Source organism: Homarus americanus, unplaced genomic scaffold (assembly GCF_018991925.1).
Source record: "Homarus americanus isolate GMGI-L3 unplaced genomic scaffold, GMGI_Hamer_2.0 scaffold43895, whole genome shotgun sequence".
Classification (NCBI taxonomy): domain Eukaryota; kingdom Metazoa; phylum Arthropoda; class Malacostraca; order Decapoda; family Nephropidae; genus Homarus; species Homarus americanus.
In genome coordinates, this window is record NW_024738072.1 from 295,562 (window position 1) to 313,144 (window position 17,583).

At 40.6% G+C, this 17,583-nt stretch overlaps 1 protein-coding gene across 3 annotated transcripts in view; it reads right to left on the minus strand.

The window, feature by feature from the left end:
* LOC121873659 overlaps window positions 1-17,583 on the minus strand; it is a 65,489-nt gene that overhangs the window by 10,639 nt on the left and 37,267 nt on the right. Inside the window, exons 2-3 of one of the 3 annotated variants that reach the window (XM_042377309.1) lie at window positions 10,912-10,956; window positions 1,748-1,942 (exon numbers count right to left, since the gene is read on the minus strand). In XM_042377309.1, coding sequence (XP_042233243.1) covers window positions 1,748-1,942; window positions 10,912-10,956 — 240 coding nt within the window. The remainder of the gene's footprint in view (window positions 1-1,747; window positions 1,943-10,911; window positions 10,957-17,583) is intronic. The other 2 variants (XM_042377310.1, XM_042377311.1) reach the window with 2 other exon arrangements.

Here is a 17,583-nt window from a genome sequence, read left to right on the forward strand (position 1 = left end):
TTCACACAGACCCGCCCCTGGCAACAGGCCGAGCCTCGCCTCCTCTAACAAGGAAGTGGAGAGTTAAAGTTGCTCAACCTTTTGGAATCTGGAAAAGTTTGGTGAATTATCTGATGATAATATAATTTATAAAGCCATCGTGCACGGCGCTGTGTGCACACGCAGAGTTCCACATTGTCCCCAGAGAATTATTAGTCTATTCCGTAATATAGAGAGACATGAATGTTACGAGTGTGACAATTAGATTCTCGTTATATTGGGAACAAAAGCATTTATATAGGTAAGCTGCGAGACTTTCAGAGTGGCGAAAGAAATTATTCACAGCTAATAAAAACTTTTAAAAAACAAATTACAGTTATGTGCTTTTGATAAAAGAATGAGTTTTTGAAGGATCTTATAGGTCTGGCGGCCTGTACGGGACAGTGTGGATATAGTATATTGTATACTGAACCTTCGGTACACAAGGAAGCAGTATGACCGACACTGCACTCGACCTCCTTCGCTTTCCTGGCAGTGTTTGTGCTCGGGCAATGTTCGTCGCGGTGATGGTCCTCCAAAAGAGAACCCAACCCCTCGGCCCTCCTCTGTGGCTGGGCTAAGAATTTTATCGTCATCGTGCAAGCCGTGTTAAGTCACGCCACCCTTTTCTACTTCTACGACTCACTTCCATCCACCTATTATCCTTCTATTAAACCTTCTTTACCCCTTTCACTTGATTCTTTTGTTTTGTTTGCTTCTCGACCCCTCCCCCCCCCCAGAACACACTCCCATCAGAGTTACTCTCTACCCTCCTCCTCCCTCCTTCAAAAAAAGACTGTGTGAACTCCTCGGGCTAAGTGAGCTTTGTGTATTTTACCTGTATCGTCTTAACAAAATTACTGCTGATACATGTTTAAGTACCCTCCCCATATCTGATATATGAGAATTACTGATGCTTATTGTTCTGAGAATACACTAACTTGTTCACAAGAGGAATTTCTAGTTAACTTCTTAGTTACATATATCATCACTTTGTATTCCTTGGAAGTTTAAAATACTTGACTATATATATAAAAATATATATATATATATATATATATATATCACTGTATATCCAGGTATATGCTGTGATATATATATCAGCATATATATATATATATATATATATATATATATATATATATATATATATATATATATATATATATATATATATATATATATATATATGTATATATATATTCTTCACTTATTTAGTTGCTTTGTATAGAGCCTATAAATAGTAAAGTGGCAGCATATAATGGGGCCACTAACGGTAACAAAGAGACCTGAACAAAGGAAGGCGAGACACATTAAGTATTACACATCAACAATCCAGACCATTAATAACCAGCCAGTCGTAATAAACGGAATTTCAAGAAGAACATTAGCGACATTTTAATAGACGGCAGTAACTAGTGCAAGTAACTGTAGGAACACAACAACTGGATGGGCTCTGTGTTGTACAAGCATGATGATGCGTGTAAACATTAAGAGTCCAGATATACAGTACAACGATTAACAACACCACAAAATGGGAGAACAGATAAACGACAAGGAACGAGGGGGCCACAAATATATGATAAATAGGGGAGGATAGCAGATGCACTATAAATTAGGGTAGGATGACAGGTACACGGTAAATAAGGGCGGGTAGCATGATAACAGACGCACGATTAATTAGGGAGGGACACAAGACTATACACACTGGAGGACATGGCAGAAATACCTCTATGGCCAATGGGTCAAACAATTGCTCGTCTTCACCGAGGGGTTGCCAGCGGCCGCCAAGGGGTGTGTCCAGGCCGTTGGGGGGGCGTCGGAGGTGCAGGAGTGGGCCCTGGGGGGACGCAGCCACCCCCTGGAACTGAAAGTTGCGTAGCGCGTCCGGGGAAGGGGGCGGCAACGACCCCACACGACCAGCCTGGAAGTCCAAGAGTGTTCATTTTATGTACGATGCTTTATTTCGCTCATATACGATCATTTTTGTTACGCCTCGTAATGTTTTTGTTTACATAAAGTTAAGCCCTGTGTAATCTAATTAAGTTTTATCTTCTTTATATCTATGCTTTGTATATAATGTATGTATGTATGTAAAGTCTTAAGGGATAAAACACAAATATTTTACATATATCAGCTAATTTTTAGTAGTTGCCCTTGTGTGTGTCTGGCTGCCAGCAACAGCCATTGCTCTTAAGCCGATTCACTCACAATTATCTCGTGGAAGTGGTATAAACAACAGGGCCGCACGGCATTGCCTATCTTATCCCTCCTCCTAGTCACAGGCCTGGCATTTGACATTATTAGGGACCTGCCACTCTTTGCCATAAACAGATAATATGTACCGGGAACTTTCCCCCCACACACTCATCATTCTCTCACTTTATGTAACTTGACAAAACCTATGACCCTTCAGTCTTTTACGCCCTTAATATACGAGTCATAAAGGCAAGTATGAACTTTTCATACTTCCCTGTTGGGCGCTGTAAACGCTTCTGCGCTCCACCTTGCACAGGATGTAAGGGGGTGCCCAATAAACTAGCCCCCTCGGGGGCAAATCTGAATCTGGATTGCCTATCTTAATAGAATATAGCCTATAAGTTTATAATGGTTGTTTTCTTGTCTTTAGCATTTTGTTTCTTCCTGTTCTGTGGCATTGGAGACACACACACACACTATATATATATATATATATATATATATATATATATATATATATATATATATATATATATATATATATATATATATATATATATATATATATATATATATATATATATATAGTGTGTGTGTGTGTGTGTGTGTAATACATCAATGTGGATCTGATCATTTAAAATATTAGTTTTACATAATGTAGTATTACTGATACGTAATTTGTCTTAGTATGCCTTAATTTGGGTAAAAATAAGTTTATATTAAATGTGCCCCCAAAAGCGTGAATTTGCTACCAGAGTTTAACAGTTAATTCATGTTTAAGATTTATGATAAACTTCCTACGTGCTAATGTTTGAAATAATGAATGTATGTATCTTTATATAATTTAGCTAAATATCTTTCTCGTCAGAAACGGTCAACCCAACGATTATGAATAAACTCATTTAGAAATACATCAATACTTCAGGACGAAATCGGACAGATTTACAACAGCGAATCAGCTGTAACTCTTGAGTGGGGGGGGGGCACCTCCTCTCACTGGGAAAAAACTCACTATAGTTAATTCATGTGCATTATCTTCCTTCTGCCTCGAGAAACTTTTGCTAAAGATCATTTATGAAAAACATAACATTGCCATCATTTTTAATTAGAATCGAGTTAATTTAACGAGCACATTTTGTAATTGGAAATAAATGAGTTAACCAACCATATTTCAGCTTGGTAACGGGTAATTTTCGATTTTGTGAGACCTAATTAGGCAAAAAATTAATTTAAAATTCCGACCTTATCCCAAAATACCTCAATAATTTTCTTTTCAGAACACCCGACTGTTCTACCAGACTGTTCTACCCGACTGTTCTACCCGACTGTTCTACCCCATATTTGTCTCTTTGAATCTAATGTCTTTCTAACACTTACGGTATATTTACAGTCTCACTGAACAACATTTGTCATATTTACACTTGAAGACGCCTTACAACTTTAACTTAAGAAACATAAATGTTTGGAGAAATTTACAACTAAGTTATAGGTACAGGCCACGTTAGTGTTTACTACTATTTATATTATCAGTTATAAAGTAAAAGACATATAAACGCTTTAAATTATTGAAAGAATTAAACTAAAACATAGAGTGATTTAAAGTGAATATCTCATCCCAGCGTGTCGCAATGTTATTCACATCTGTTTTCGACGATAACAAGTTTTACCCATATTCTTTTTAAGTACGGCATATATGTTATTTCAGTACTCTCTCTCTCTCTCTCTCTCTCTCTCTCTCTCTCTCTCTCTCTCTCTCTCTCTCTCTCTCTCTCTCTCTCTCCCATTATCCATCTTTCTTTACCCAGAACACTACAGTATCATCCCCGGACCAATCTCGTCTTGTCAGCAGCTGAGACAGTCAAACCTGGTGTTCCTCCGCTATAGAGTTTCTCGGGTGGCTGAACTAAATCTATATTGAGACCCCACCACCCAATCTCCTCACTCAGCTTCCAATGTATTTTTACAATTATGTTTGCGGGTATTTGCACGTTATTTAAGTCTGAGTATCTGTGTGTATATCGGGTTATCAATATGACGAGAGAGAGAGAAAGAGAGAGAGAGAGAGAGAGAGAGAGAGAGAGAGAGAGAGAGAGGAAAAAAGTGACATCAAGCCGAATATATAACATTGGTGAGATACTTATCTGTACGGGTGAATGTTTCAGTCACCTTTTACCCCAAGAACATACAGTAACTATTAAGCATTAATGAACTATGTACTTATGTCATTAAGCTTTTCATGTGTGTTTTACTAACTGAATAAGTTATTTTTGTATGAAGACTGTCAATTACTGATGTCGGCGTGTGCAACTGTTACTGGTCTGTATACAGTACATGTAAAGGTATTGTGTAATGAAAATGTGCTAATGTAAAATGTGATTCTATGAATGAACATCTTTAGAACACACCTGTGAACTTAACAGGCTTATTAACGAGTGTAATGACATATTCAAAATAATTACTTAATGGTGACGTAGAGACCCAACATCGGACACAGGAAGCAACATCTGCCAACTGGGAATTTTTTTTTTTTTGCAAAGTACCAACAGGTGTCACGATTACGTGTTTATATAAGTATAGCAGAGGGCTGGTGGCTTCACAATCCCGTAGTGTAGTGTACATGAGTGAAACTGTAGTGTACATGAGTGATAGAGCAGTGTACATGAGTGAAATTGTAGTGTACATGAGTGATAGTGCAGTGTACATGAGTGAAATTGTAGTGTACATGAGTGAAACTGTGGTGTACATGAGTGAAATTGTAGTGTACATGAGTGATAGTGCAGTGTACATGGAATTATGTTTGCCTTTTGTTCGTACTAGGTGGCAGTGCCAGGTAGCAGTGCTAGGAGGCAGTGCTAGGTAGCAGTGCTAGGTAGCAGTGCTAGATGGCAGTGCTAGATGGCAGTGCTAGGTGGAAGTGTAAGGTGCTCGTGCCAGGTTACAGTGCAAGGTGACAGTTCAAGGTGCTCGTGCTAGGTGGCAGTGCAAGGTGCTCGTGCTAGGTGGCAGTGCAAGGTGCTCGTGCTAGGTGGCAGTGCAAGGTGCTCGTGCGAGGTGACAGTGCCATATTATAATGTCAGGCGATAACATAAGAACTTAAGAATGGAGGAAACTGCAGCGGGCCTATTGGCCCATACTGAGCAGTCCATCCAACCTATGTTTAAAACTATCCAGCGTATTGGAGTCAATGGTGATATTTGGTAACTTGAATCTCACTTCTTTGTGATCGCTGTGAGCTAGTTCGTTCCCTACCTCTACATTACTAATGAGGTTTTCTCTGTTTGACAGAACTAAATCGAGTATATTATTGCCAGGTTATAATGTCAGGTGTGACAGGTGCTTTCTTGCAATACCGAATGACAAAGACAAGGAAACACTTGACTAGACACAATAACTCGCATCCAACACCACCAGAGAGTTACTGAACGAGGTGAAAACTTTACAATCGTTCCATCATTACTCACTTCCTCAGAACTCTTACACGAACACAACACAGAGGCAAGAGACGATACTAATGGGCAACAGTTCACGAGGCGAGTGATTTGTTATTAGTGTGAGGGAGAGTACCAGGTGCAGTCCTTACACTATGCTCAAGAGCCAATTAGGGTGTTAGTACAGTCAGAGGTGTGATGTCTCAATGGACTCTCGTTATAGTATTGATTCATGTAGGTTATCGAATTACCTTCTCTGAAAATCCTGGCTAAGGCCCTGTTAATACTCTAAAATATTTATGTGTTTTAACAAGTACGACCTTTAAGCAAGTAAAACAAGTCACTTCACACACTAAACAAAAACATTTAAGAAACAAACAAATGACAGACCCAATGGAAATTTTTGAGGATTTAACAACTATAAGACCCCCTGATATTAGACCCCCTGATATAAGACCCCCTGATATAAGACCCCCTGATATAAGACCCCCTGATATAAGACCCCTGATATAAGACCCTGAGCTGATCTGGAGCCCTGATATAAGACCCTGATCTAAGACCCCTGATATAAGACCCTGATATAAGACCCTGATATAAGACCCTGATCTAGACCCTGATATAAGACCCTGATATAAAGACCCTGATAAAAACCCCTGATATAAGACCCCTGATATAAGACCCCCTGATATAAGACCCCCTGATATAAGACCCCCTGATATAAGACCCCCTGATATAAGACCCCCTGAATTATAATGTAACATAATATAAAGTAAATTATTATAGCATATTAACAAACTATACTGAAATTACCAGACAATTAACAGTAAATTCCCTGATTAACAACGAAGTCAGAATTATAGATGACTGTTGTGTCTATAATGAAACAGAATCATAACTTATCATATAGATATAATTAAAGTAGAAGGGAGAAGGAATTATAAGAACACATGTGTTTTACTGAAGAAGAGTCATGGGATAATAATGGAAAATATAGAACTATGAATGAGAAATAGAAAGTGATTAAGAGGAGAGAAAGAAATAGGCCAATGGCGAGCCTCAGATTTCAGTGTGTCTAGAGAAACATTCAGAGTAAAGGGAAGAATAACAGGATACGAGGTAAATCATTTGACCTAGTTTACCCTATAGCTCCCAGTCACGTTTCTAATATAACTGACGTAAGTAAGAACATAACATTAAAATGAAAACATGACATTAAGAAACGTTGGCCAATATAGAGGATAACTAGAGGTCTATTACACCCCATCACAAGGAGATTAACCCACCCAGCACATCGGAAAATAACTAATTGCAAACTAGAGAAAGAAATATCGTTAATCAGGAGGACAGAGAGGATGTGGTAGATGAAGGAACCTGATCATAACTTACTGAAGATTTTGGTTATGTAAACGACAGTAGCGAGGGTGAAAGACGGTTTTTGGTTATTACATCAGTGGGAGCAATTACCAATAGCTCATGTGAGGCAGTTAGTGTGTGTGTGTGTGTGTGTGTGTGGACAGCTGTTATCATGAGAGGTTTAGATACCTAACCTAACCTAACCTAACCTAACCCTCCCTCACACACCCCCTCTCATACACTGAAAAGACGAAAAAGAAATTATGATCAACTTTTTTTAACACGTTCCCATTAAGCGATAAATGTTTTAATACAATTAGGAAATCTCTTTATAAACTTTCTATAACCAATTCATCAGAGATTGCAACAACATTAATGATGATTGTGACTAATTTACTAACAAGTCTTAAAATGGTAAAATAATTTTATTATAGATGTGGGTTCTGAAGGACGTGTGTTGATCACTCTTATTATAGCCTGAGGTGGGACCATTAGCTGCCACACGACCTAAGATGGGTGAGAGAGAGAGAGAGAGAGAGAGAGAGAGAGAGAGAGAGAGAGAGAGAGAGAGTCATTAATACTTTATCTATATGTAAAAATGGACTATTAAGACAAGCTCCCGTCTCCATTAATGAGGTTTATTATCCGTAGGCAATTAACTATTACGGCCCAATTTGTAACATTTCTAAACTTTCATGAACTTCCCTTTGAAACATATATTTTATCATCTCTGGTGTGTGTCAGAACAAGGCGGCTGGGCTTTGCTACTACCATAATTAATTTACTTATTCTCTAGACTTCCTTAATGACACGTGTGAACAGTTAACTGAACACGTCTGGGACAGGTTGCTGAACGAAATCACACGTTGATTACCTGATCTTTAGCACATAAGCACATACACCTTTGGGATTTTGTTGACATTGAACAGCTGATCGATAGTAAACAAAGAGGGGGGGCTCTCAAAGGAATTGTTGATGTGAAACAGCTGACGAATAGTAAATAAAAGTTTGCTAAAGAGATCTTGAAGATGGTTAAGGTGTGTTGGTGAATGACGGCCTTATCCAGGTGGTATTTTTATTTGTGAAAGTTGTGTACGTCAACATGTTACTGCTAATTGTGGTGGTTGTAACAAGTATCGTGCGTGTGTACTTTGTTGGCAGTTAGAAAGTTTGGTGTTAAGACCAGACATACATACATACATACATACATACATACATACATACATACATACATACATACATACATACATACATACATACATACATACATTACATAGCACACACAAACACATATACACACACAGGTAAGTCATTAAACATTCTCGCCTCTGGTCTAGTGGTTATGTTATCTGGCTACCAATAGTGATGACTCTGGTTCGAAACTCAGCACACAGGTGATTTTTTTTTTTACACACCTGTACATACGCGCATACACAAACTCACAACCACAAGCCGACATAACTACAATTACCCACACATACCGTAAGTTTACCAGTGTTGTGTGAGATGAGTAGAGAAGATATTGCCTTTATATTATGGCTGGCATCATTCTCGTATGGTGACACTGGACTAGTACAGAGAAAAATAGATTCTATGAAATTTTGGTTCATATCAGATGGCTCGCGGACAAATTATATTATTGTTATTTTTTTAAGATCTCATACGTCCCCATGAGGAAGCTTCTAACCTTAAATTTCATCATTAAAAAATAAAATCTTAATTTAATATCTTCTGTTCCCCATCAGGCGGGCGATTACCTCCATTGAGAAACTCATCACTCTCTGAGGCCGTCGTGATGAAGGCGTGAGAGGTTCTTTAACGCGTGATGTAGTGTACATTATTATATTATATACTGTACAGACAGACAGACACAGACAGACAGACACAGACAGACAGACACAGACAGACAGACATAGACAGACAGACATAGACAGACAGACACAGACAGACAGACACAGACAGACAGATAGATGGGTAAGGTTGTATACAGTATATAATTATTAAGTGTCAGTCAAGTAACGAATAACGAAGTAATTATAATCTATTACGTCAACGTCTAGCAGTAATCTACTTGTAGCCCATTATATTTTACAACGATTACATTTATGTGTAATTAAGTCGAAGTTCACCGATGAAAACTATTGTGAAAATTTTTATCCCATATTAATTTATCTTTTTTTATTTTTAGTTTTTCTCATGTACTGTACCAGAGCTGCCTATTATGAAGGAGTCCAGCTAGTCAGTACTGCAGTAACCTTACTGTCTGACAAGAGTTTATTAAAATAATTAATAGACTACTTGTGGTCCCCAAACAAGGGGTGGTTAGTGCAGAAGGACCTGTTGACTCAGGCAGCGGGATCTGGGTAGACAAGAGGCTCAGTCAGCGGATCATGGTAGGTTAGAAGCTCAGGCAGCGGATCAGGGTAGGTTAGAGGCTCAGGCAGCGGATCAGGGTTGGTTAGAGGCTCAGGCAGCGGATCATGGTAGGTTAGAGGCTCAGGCAGCGGATCAGGAGGCTAGGAGGCCCAGGCAGCGGATCAGGTAGGTTAGGAGGCTCAGGCAGCGGATCAGTGTAGGTTAGAGGTCTAGCAGCGGATCAGTGTAGGTTAGAGGCCCGGCAGCGGATCAGGTAGGTTAGAGAGGCTCAGGCAGTGATCAGGTAGGTTAGAGGCCCAGGCAGCGGATCGGCAGGTTAGAGGCCCAGGCAGCGGATCAGTGTAGGTTAGGAGGCCTGCAAAGCACGTGCAGGTTAGAGGCTCAGGCAGCGGATCAGGGTAGGTTAGAGGCTCAGGCAGAGGATCAGGGTTGGTTTGAGGCTCAGAAGACATGCGCCAGCAGCAAAGTGACACAGTACATTACTGTTCTAACTGATGGGATTCACAACTGAACTACTGCTACGTGGTCTTGTTCTTCCAAAAGTGTTTTGACGTAATAGCGTTTATGGGGGGGTTGGAGGGGACATGTTGCCTCTCTGCTCATGATTATAGACTATTAAATATAAAAGAACAGTAATATAATTAGTTCTACGGCTCGGATGTTTAGTTATACGGGACTAGACTTGACACTCCGTCGATCACGTATCAGGGACAAGAACTTCAAACATCAGCTGTCGATTATTATACTCGTATATATGTTTACTTATTTATTTTTTTTCTTTATTCATTGAGGCGTGCTGCGGCCGAGTAGATAAAGCGCTCGTGTCCTCTCCTAGAAGTCGGTGAAGGCGGTCAAACACAGTACGAGTTATTGTTTAAGAGTAATATTTAGTTAACATTAATGACTCACATGAATTATTTAACGCTTAGAGAAGGATCTCATTTCAACAGAGGCTATTAGACCAACTTCTACTGTAATATAATTCAGTAAGGTTCAGGAAAACATTGAAGTCAGTTGATTACATCTGCTGACGTGTTACCATGTATTGCCAACTAAGGCTTTTTTTTATCGTGTTAAATCGTATTTTTTTTTCTTTTTTTTAAGGGAAATACTACTCGTAGGCCAGATGACCCATTAAGGGGCAGTGAGGGTAAAAACAATGAAGACCAAAACTGTTTTCAGTACACAAGCAGGCAGTCTGGTCGATACTATACTTGACCTTCTTCATTTCTCCAGCTGTATAGTTAGGTACCCATTCACAACAGGGTTAACTGAGACTGTCCAGGGAGCAAACCAGTAAACCTACATACAGCAGCAAGTACTGTGCTCACTCGGCTTCTGCATCCCTATTAAAGCTCTTATCATGGTGACTAAAACTACATTCATTACAAAGGAAAGACTTCACTTTAAAGACTTCACTTGAAACTAAGGAGGAAATAATAACCTCACCGTTAGCTTAAGAGGTCATACGTGTAACTCTCTCTCTCTCTCTCTCTCTCTCTTTCTCTCTCTCTCTCTCTCATGGCGAATATCTTACCGCAAAGTCTAGCAGAGGCTTCTTCTGGTGGTGTATTTCCTTATCCTGTGGGAGAAAGACCAAGGTGTAAACATCTATAGAATACATTGAGGTTTATTTATCGGAACACCTGAAGATTTAAACCAGTTTATTTTACCTTCAGATAAACCGCACTGGCGTTCACGTAAAGTTACTCAACCTAACATAATATTACCAAACCTAACCCACCCACACCCTCCAAACAACCCACCCACACCCTCCAAACAACCCACCCACACCCTCCAAACAACCCACCACCCCCCTCCAAACAACCCACCCACCCCTCCAACACCCCACACCCTCCAAACAACCCACCCACACCCTCCAAACAACCCACCCACCCCTCCAAACAACCCACCCACCCCTCCAAACAACCCACCCACCCTACAAACAACCACCCACCCTCCAAACAACCACCACACCCTCCAAACAACCCACCCACGCCCTCCAAACAACCCACCCACCCATCAAACAACCACCCACCACTCCAAACAACCCACCCACCCTCCAAACAACCCACCCACCCCCTCCAAACAACCCCCACCCCTCCAAACAACCCACCCACCCCTACAATCATCATGCATCCTCTCCAATTATCTGTTCCTATGTTCCACGTCAATAAAATTATCTAAATCTCTGACCCATTTACAGTAATGAATTCAATTATATTTTCTATTTAATTAAATTTGAATCTGAGGCATTTTATAAAATTTCACAAAATTAGTTAATAATGAATTGTGGAAGTGTTATCATTTGTGTTTAATCTGTTTGTGTTACTCTTTATTTGATGATGTATTTTATTGAACTACGAACAATTTTATTATTATTATTACTATTATTATTATTATTATTATTATTATTATTATTATTATTATTATTATTATTATTATTATTATTATTATTATTATTATTATTATTATTAACTACTTTCAGAAGTTTTATATAGCCATAATGACCCAGCCGCCACAGTCACCAGCACTTTGATCACCACAGTCACCAGCCGCTTCAGTCACCAGCCGCCACGGAGTCACCAGTCACCACAGTCACTAGCCGCCCCAGTCACCACAGTCACCAGCCGCCACAGTCACCACAGTCACCAGCCTCTTCAGTCACCCAGCCGCCACAGTCACCAGTCACCACAGTCACCAGCCACCACAGTCACTGGCCGCCACAATCACCACAGTCACCAGCCTCTTCCAGTCACCAGCCGCCACAGTCACCAGTCACCACAGTCACCCATACCACAGTCACTAGCCGCCACAGTCACCACAGTCACCAGCACTGCTTCAGTCACCAGCCGCCACAGTCACCAGTCACCTGATCACCAGCCACTTCAGTCACCAGCCGCCACAGTCACCAGTCACCTGATCACTAGCCGCCCCAGTCACCACAGTCTGTGCCCCAGTCACCACCAGTCACCAGCCGCTTCAGTCACCAGCCGCCCCAGTCACCGGTCACCAGCCGCCCAGTCACCACAGTCACCAGCCGCTTCAGTCACCAGCCGCCACAGTCACCAGCCACCACAGTCTGATCACCACGGTACCAGCCGCTTCCAGTCACCATACCACAGTCACCAGTCACCACAGTCACCAGCCACCACAGTCACCAGTACCACAGTCACCAGCCGCCACAGTTTACCAGCCGCCACAGTCACTAGCCGCCACAGTCACTAGCCGCCACAGTCACCAGCCACCACAGTCTGGTCACCACAGTCACCAGCCGCCACAGTTACAGCCGCCACAGTCTGGCCGCCACGGTCACTGAGTCACCACAGTCACTGGCCGCCACAGTCACCAGCCGCCACAGTCACCGGTCACCACGGTCACCAGCCGCCACAGTCACCAGCCGCCACAGTCACCAGCCGCCACAGTCACCAGTCACCACAGTCACCATCCGCCACAGTCACCATCCGCCACAGTCACCATCCGCCACAGTCACCAGCCGCCACAGTTACCAGCCGCCACAGTCACCAGTCACCACAGTCACCAGCCACCACAGTCACCTCGTCTACCTCCATCGATTAAGTCGTCACTCAGCCCGTTATTGTAGTCTCCCCTAAGAGCTCCTGTAATTATTCTCCCTCCTTCCTCCCCATTACAGCACCTCCCTTAATGGTAACCCTTAGCCAAACACATCTCCCCTCCCCACCCCTTAGAAGAGGAGGGTAATCAGTCGCTCGCTAGGGGGTGCCACGCCCCCTAGGTGGTAACGAGCGGACCAGACCAGCAATTAAGCGACACTGGCCACACGGAAGAGTTTAACACGCGATTAGTAATGTGTGTGTAATGCTGGCTATACAGTATAACCTCAGTTGCCATCGTTCTTCAGCAAGTGTAATTTGTCCTTCCCATCCACCTCAGTGTCATAACCCCGGGGAAACATTGTGTGTGTGTGTGTGTACGTGTGTCTGTGTGTGTGTACGTGTGTGTGTGTGTGTGTGTGTGTGTGTGTGTGTGTGTGCGCGTGTGTGTGTGTTGAAGAAGCAGAATGAGAAAAACTAAATGTGTTGATTTTTTTGTGATAATTATATCTAAGAATAAATAAAACGTAAAATGTGTTACAGCCGCTGGTTGGTGTGGTCAGCCGGTGGTCCAGGCTACAGGTACGAAGGAATGGGAGGCCTAAAACTTACTTCCCTACTTATTCCCTTGTGTCACTGTTATCGTTACTTCATCTCCGTAAAGTAGACAAAACTTTAAGGTAAATTTTCGACGAATAATAAAAGAAATATACAAGAGAAGTACTTGACAACCCTCTCCACGGGGAGATAGTCTCGGTGTAACGCACTTAATAACAACAATATTCAAAATAACTAACAAACCTCACTGTAACTTTCCGTTATTAACAACATATATAATAAATTCAATATAAAAAAGCACTATATTTAGACATCCATTAAATGCTGCCTTAGCTCATGGTCGACCTAAGGAGCACAAATACGAGGCAGAGACAGAACAGTTAACTCTAATGAGGTCAACACATGAGCAGGCGCTGTTACAATAAATATTAATGGATTCACCGTTGAAGACAGTCTTATGCCTGGCGTGAACCTTAACAACACCTAGTTAATTATAACATCATTTGTACCATAAGTTTAAAAGGTGTACCATGTCATGTGTTGGTCAAATCTGCCAAGTTTAGTCCTATTCCACAAACCCGTTCTCAAGTTATTTACGGGAAGGGGTCATCATACCCACAGACATGGGTGACATATTTTTTTTTTTATGGGGAATAGCCCACCTGGGCACGGGTCACCGACCCACACCGGGGCCTAGGGGCGAAAAAATAAGAGTAAAAAGAAACTGAAAATATAAGAGAAAAAGACTATTAATCTACACCACGAATATGCTGGAAAAACCATCTTTTTAAAATGAGACAGATTATAAGAGTATGGAAACACGGAAGAAGGCAGAGCATTCCCCAGTTTGGCTGTGTGAGGAAAGAAGAATGTACTTGTACTATAACGGGTTATTCTAGTGTGACCGACATCCGGCGAAGATAAAAGGAAGAAAGATTATCAACTAAAGGAGGAGAGTTAATAAGACGAAATGCCATTGATTCCACCCCATCTAACAGATGAACAGAAGAGCCATCCCAGATATGAGAGCAGTACTCCAAGTTAGGACGAATGAATCCCTTATAAACTTGAAGCAACTGCTCAGGCGTGAAGATAATGGTAGCAGTAGTGGGTACAGTATTATTATGATTGTTAATGTTATCATCATTACTACTACCGGTGTTAATCTGTCTTTGTCATAGTGTTTTATTATTATTAGTGTAGTTGTTGTTGTTATTATTATATTAGTCTCGTTTCCCTTCCTCGTGTGTTTATGAACCTAAATTATTTAATCTGCCGGTCAACTGGAGGACAAAGGTACCAAAGGTGAACTTCCTCAGACGACCACGAAAAGAAAGGACCCTTTGAAGCCTTTAAAAGAACCTCTCATCTTTACCCTTGACCAAGCGAAGCCCCTAAGAGACTAAACCTTTCATCGTGGGTCGCGGGAATCGTTTTTATTCTTTACCGGGTATTTTTTCTCTTAGTTATTCACATATATATTCCGTTCAGCATATATCGATTTTTCTCTTTATTTATCTCTCAATTTCTATAAGCAGTATATCCTTAATCACTCTTCATTTTTTTTCTTTTTTCAAATCTTTACTATTTGGTCGAAAAACAGATCTATACGGTTAGGAAAATGTAAGTCGACAGTAAGTCCTAAAGTTCCCAAATTACATGTACACGGTGGAGCGAACCAAGATGGTGGCTCCTGGGAGAGATTGATCATGTCTCGGCCGTTAGATCACTGACGTATATTGTCGTAAATGAGACGTAAATAAGGAGTTCTCTTTGTACTTCAGATAATAATTTCACACCTTGTCGCCTGTGTTCCGCGAGAAAGTGAGATCGCTTGAAGATTAACCCTCCCCAGCTTATTTCACCTGATGATTAAGTACCTGAGCGCTACCTGGGGTTGGGTTAGGTTAGGTTAGGGTGATTAATCTTAAGGTAAGATATGCTGGGGTGGCTAATCTTCAGGTAGTCAAGACAGTGTTTATGATCATCACCTAATTTGGACCTTCATGTCAGATACAAAATGACTGGTGACTCCCAAATAATGCAAAACAATATAGTAGTCAAACATTTCAGGAACCAACATGAAAAATACATTGTGACATTTTATCATCCTTAGAAACTTTGTTCTAAACTGAGAGATGAGGTGATCAGAGATGGTGGAGAGAGCCAATACACTGATCATCTCTTTCTAGTGTCGTGAAGGCCCTCGGTTGGTGTCCATGTTGTGTAGTGGTTAAGGGATAAGACCCAACAGGAGAGGCAAAACTGACTTTAGAGAGTATGAATGTTGTGTAAATATTCATGAGCTCAGACGTAGGAAAAACGAAAAATGTTGAGACGATAACAGGGAAATCTGATATGTACTTTTCAGAAAATTTTGTTATATTATATATAGTGATGCCGAGGTACTTGGTGGAATCCACAACCTGGAGTGTCTTAGGGCCCAGTGTGTGTGTGCGTTTACACAAGGAAATGTGTACGTCACACTTCTAAACAAGTTTGCACCAGCCCCTCATTTGTATACATTGCATACGCGTACATGTAGCTGTGTGCGTATTTTCTACGCACGTAAAAAAATGCGTGTACACTGTACAGGTTGTCGCCAATGTGTGTTCATCATGTAAGAGGAGGTGGTCCCTTGACTCCTATTATGTGTAATTATTATTAACATTAAATTATTGTTGGAACAATGAGGTGTCGGGTACCTCCAGGCCACAAGCTTATTATAGTCCATACATTTTTTATTATAAAATGTTAGTTGGCGATAATAATATTAATAATAATAATAATAATAATAATAATAATAATAATAATAATAATAAAAGGAGGTGTCTGTCTGTCTGTCTGTTCCAGCCACGTCTCCAAAACAGAAGTAGTTAAAGACCTGAAACTGTACACACACATTAGATGGGTCCCCAGGTTGTGACCTTCTTATTACTATTGACCACCGACCTCCGGGTGGTCCGGGCAAGAACCAAAAATTTTATCCGACCGATACATCACCACGGCGGTTGTGGGAGGTTACACGTGTCAGGGAGGGCAAACTGTGACGATCAAAGTTATATATATATGGCCTGGTTCTGTAATTACTTTCATTAATTGTATAATTCCTGTTATCCACTTCATTCATTGATATTTCATATCTCCAATTCGCGTAACAGAGAGATTGTTTTTCTTCTATTTATTCGTATTAAAGTCAGTCAGTCTGTCAGGTGAGTTAATCAATGTTGATACTACTGGACACACACACACAGGCTTGTGTGTTAAGACTTTACTACACAAAAAGAGTACTCGACTACCACCACTCGTCCAACTGTAAAGGTAGATACCCATTTACAGCTTGGTGAACCAGCGACCCTCAGGACAGGAAGTGAGCGTTGCATCACCCCGGCCGTAACACCCGTCATAAAACAAATACCAAGAGAATTACATAAATGAATAAAACAACAACAAATAGTGATGAAAATTATTACCAAAAAGAGTTAAATGGATTAAATAAATTACAAAAACAAAACTTGATTAGTAAAGTAAAAAAGTTAAAAGAATTAAGGATTTTTCATATATGATTAACAGAACCCGGATGTAATTCATAAAACTAAATGTCAGAAGCTTCACAATATTGTAGTGTTCTGTAGTGGATTACAAGATAACACCTACACAGTTATTAGCCGAAACATTTCTAGAGATGTATGAAATATTGAAGAAAATTCACTTTAGAAGTATCATTTAAGGCCCGATATTGATGAAAATATTTCTTATATTATCAAAATAAAGAAACATATACAGTGTTTTATTTGAGCAATATTTAGATACACTCAGGTACACTTATTTAGTCGTTAATACACTTAGGAACACTCTGATACATCTAGGTACACTTAAGTACTCTTTAAAACAGTCTGGTATACTTACTCTCTCATACACTCAGGCACAACTGATACTTTTTTGATACAAGCAGGTGCACATTGGTATTATTTACTATATTCAAGTACATTCAAGTGTGTTATCTTCCACTCAGGTGCGTTAAGTTACACTCGGGAACACTAAGGTGCGTTATGTTACACTCGGGAACACTCAGG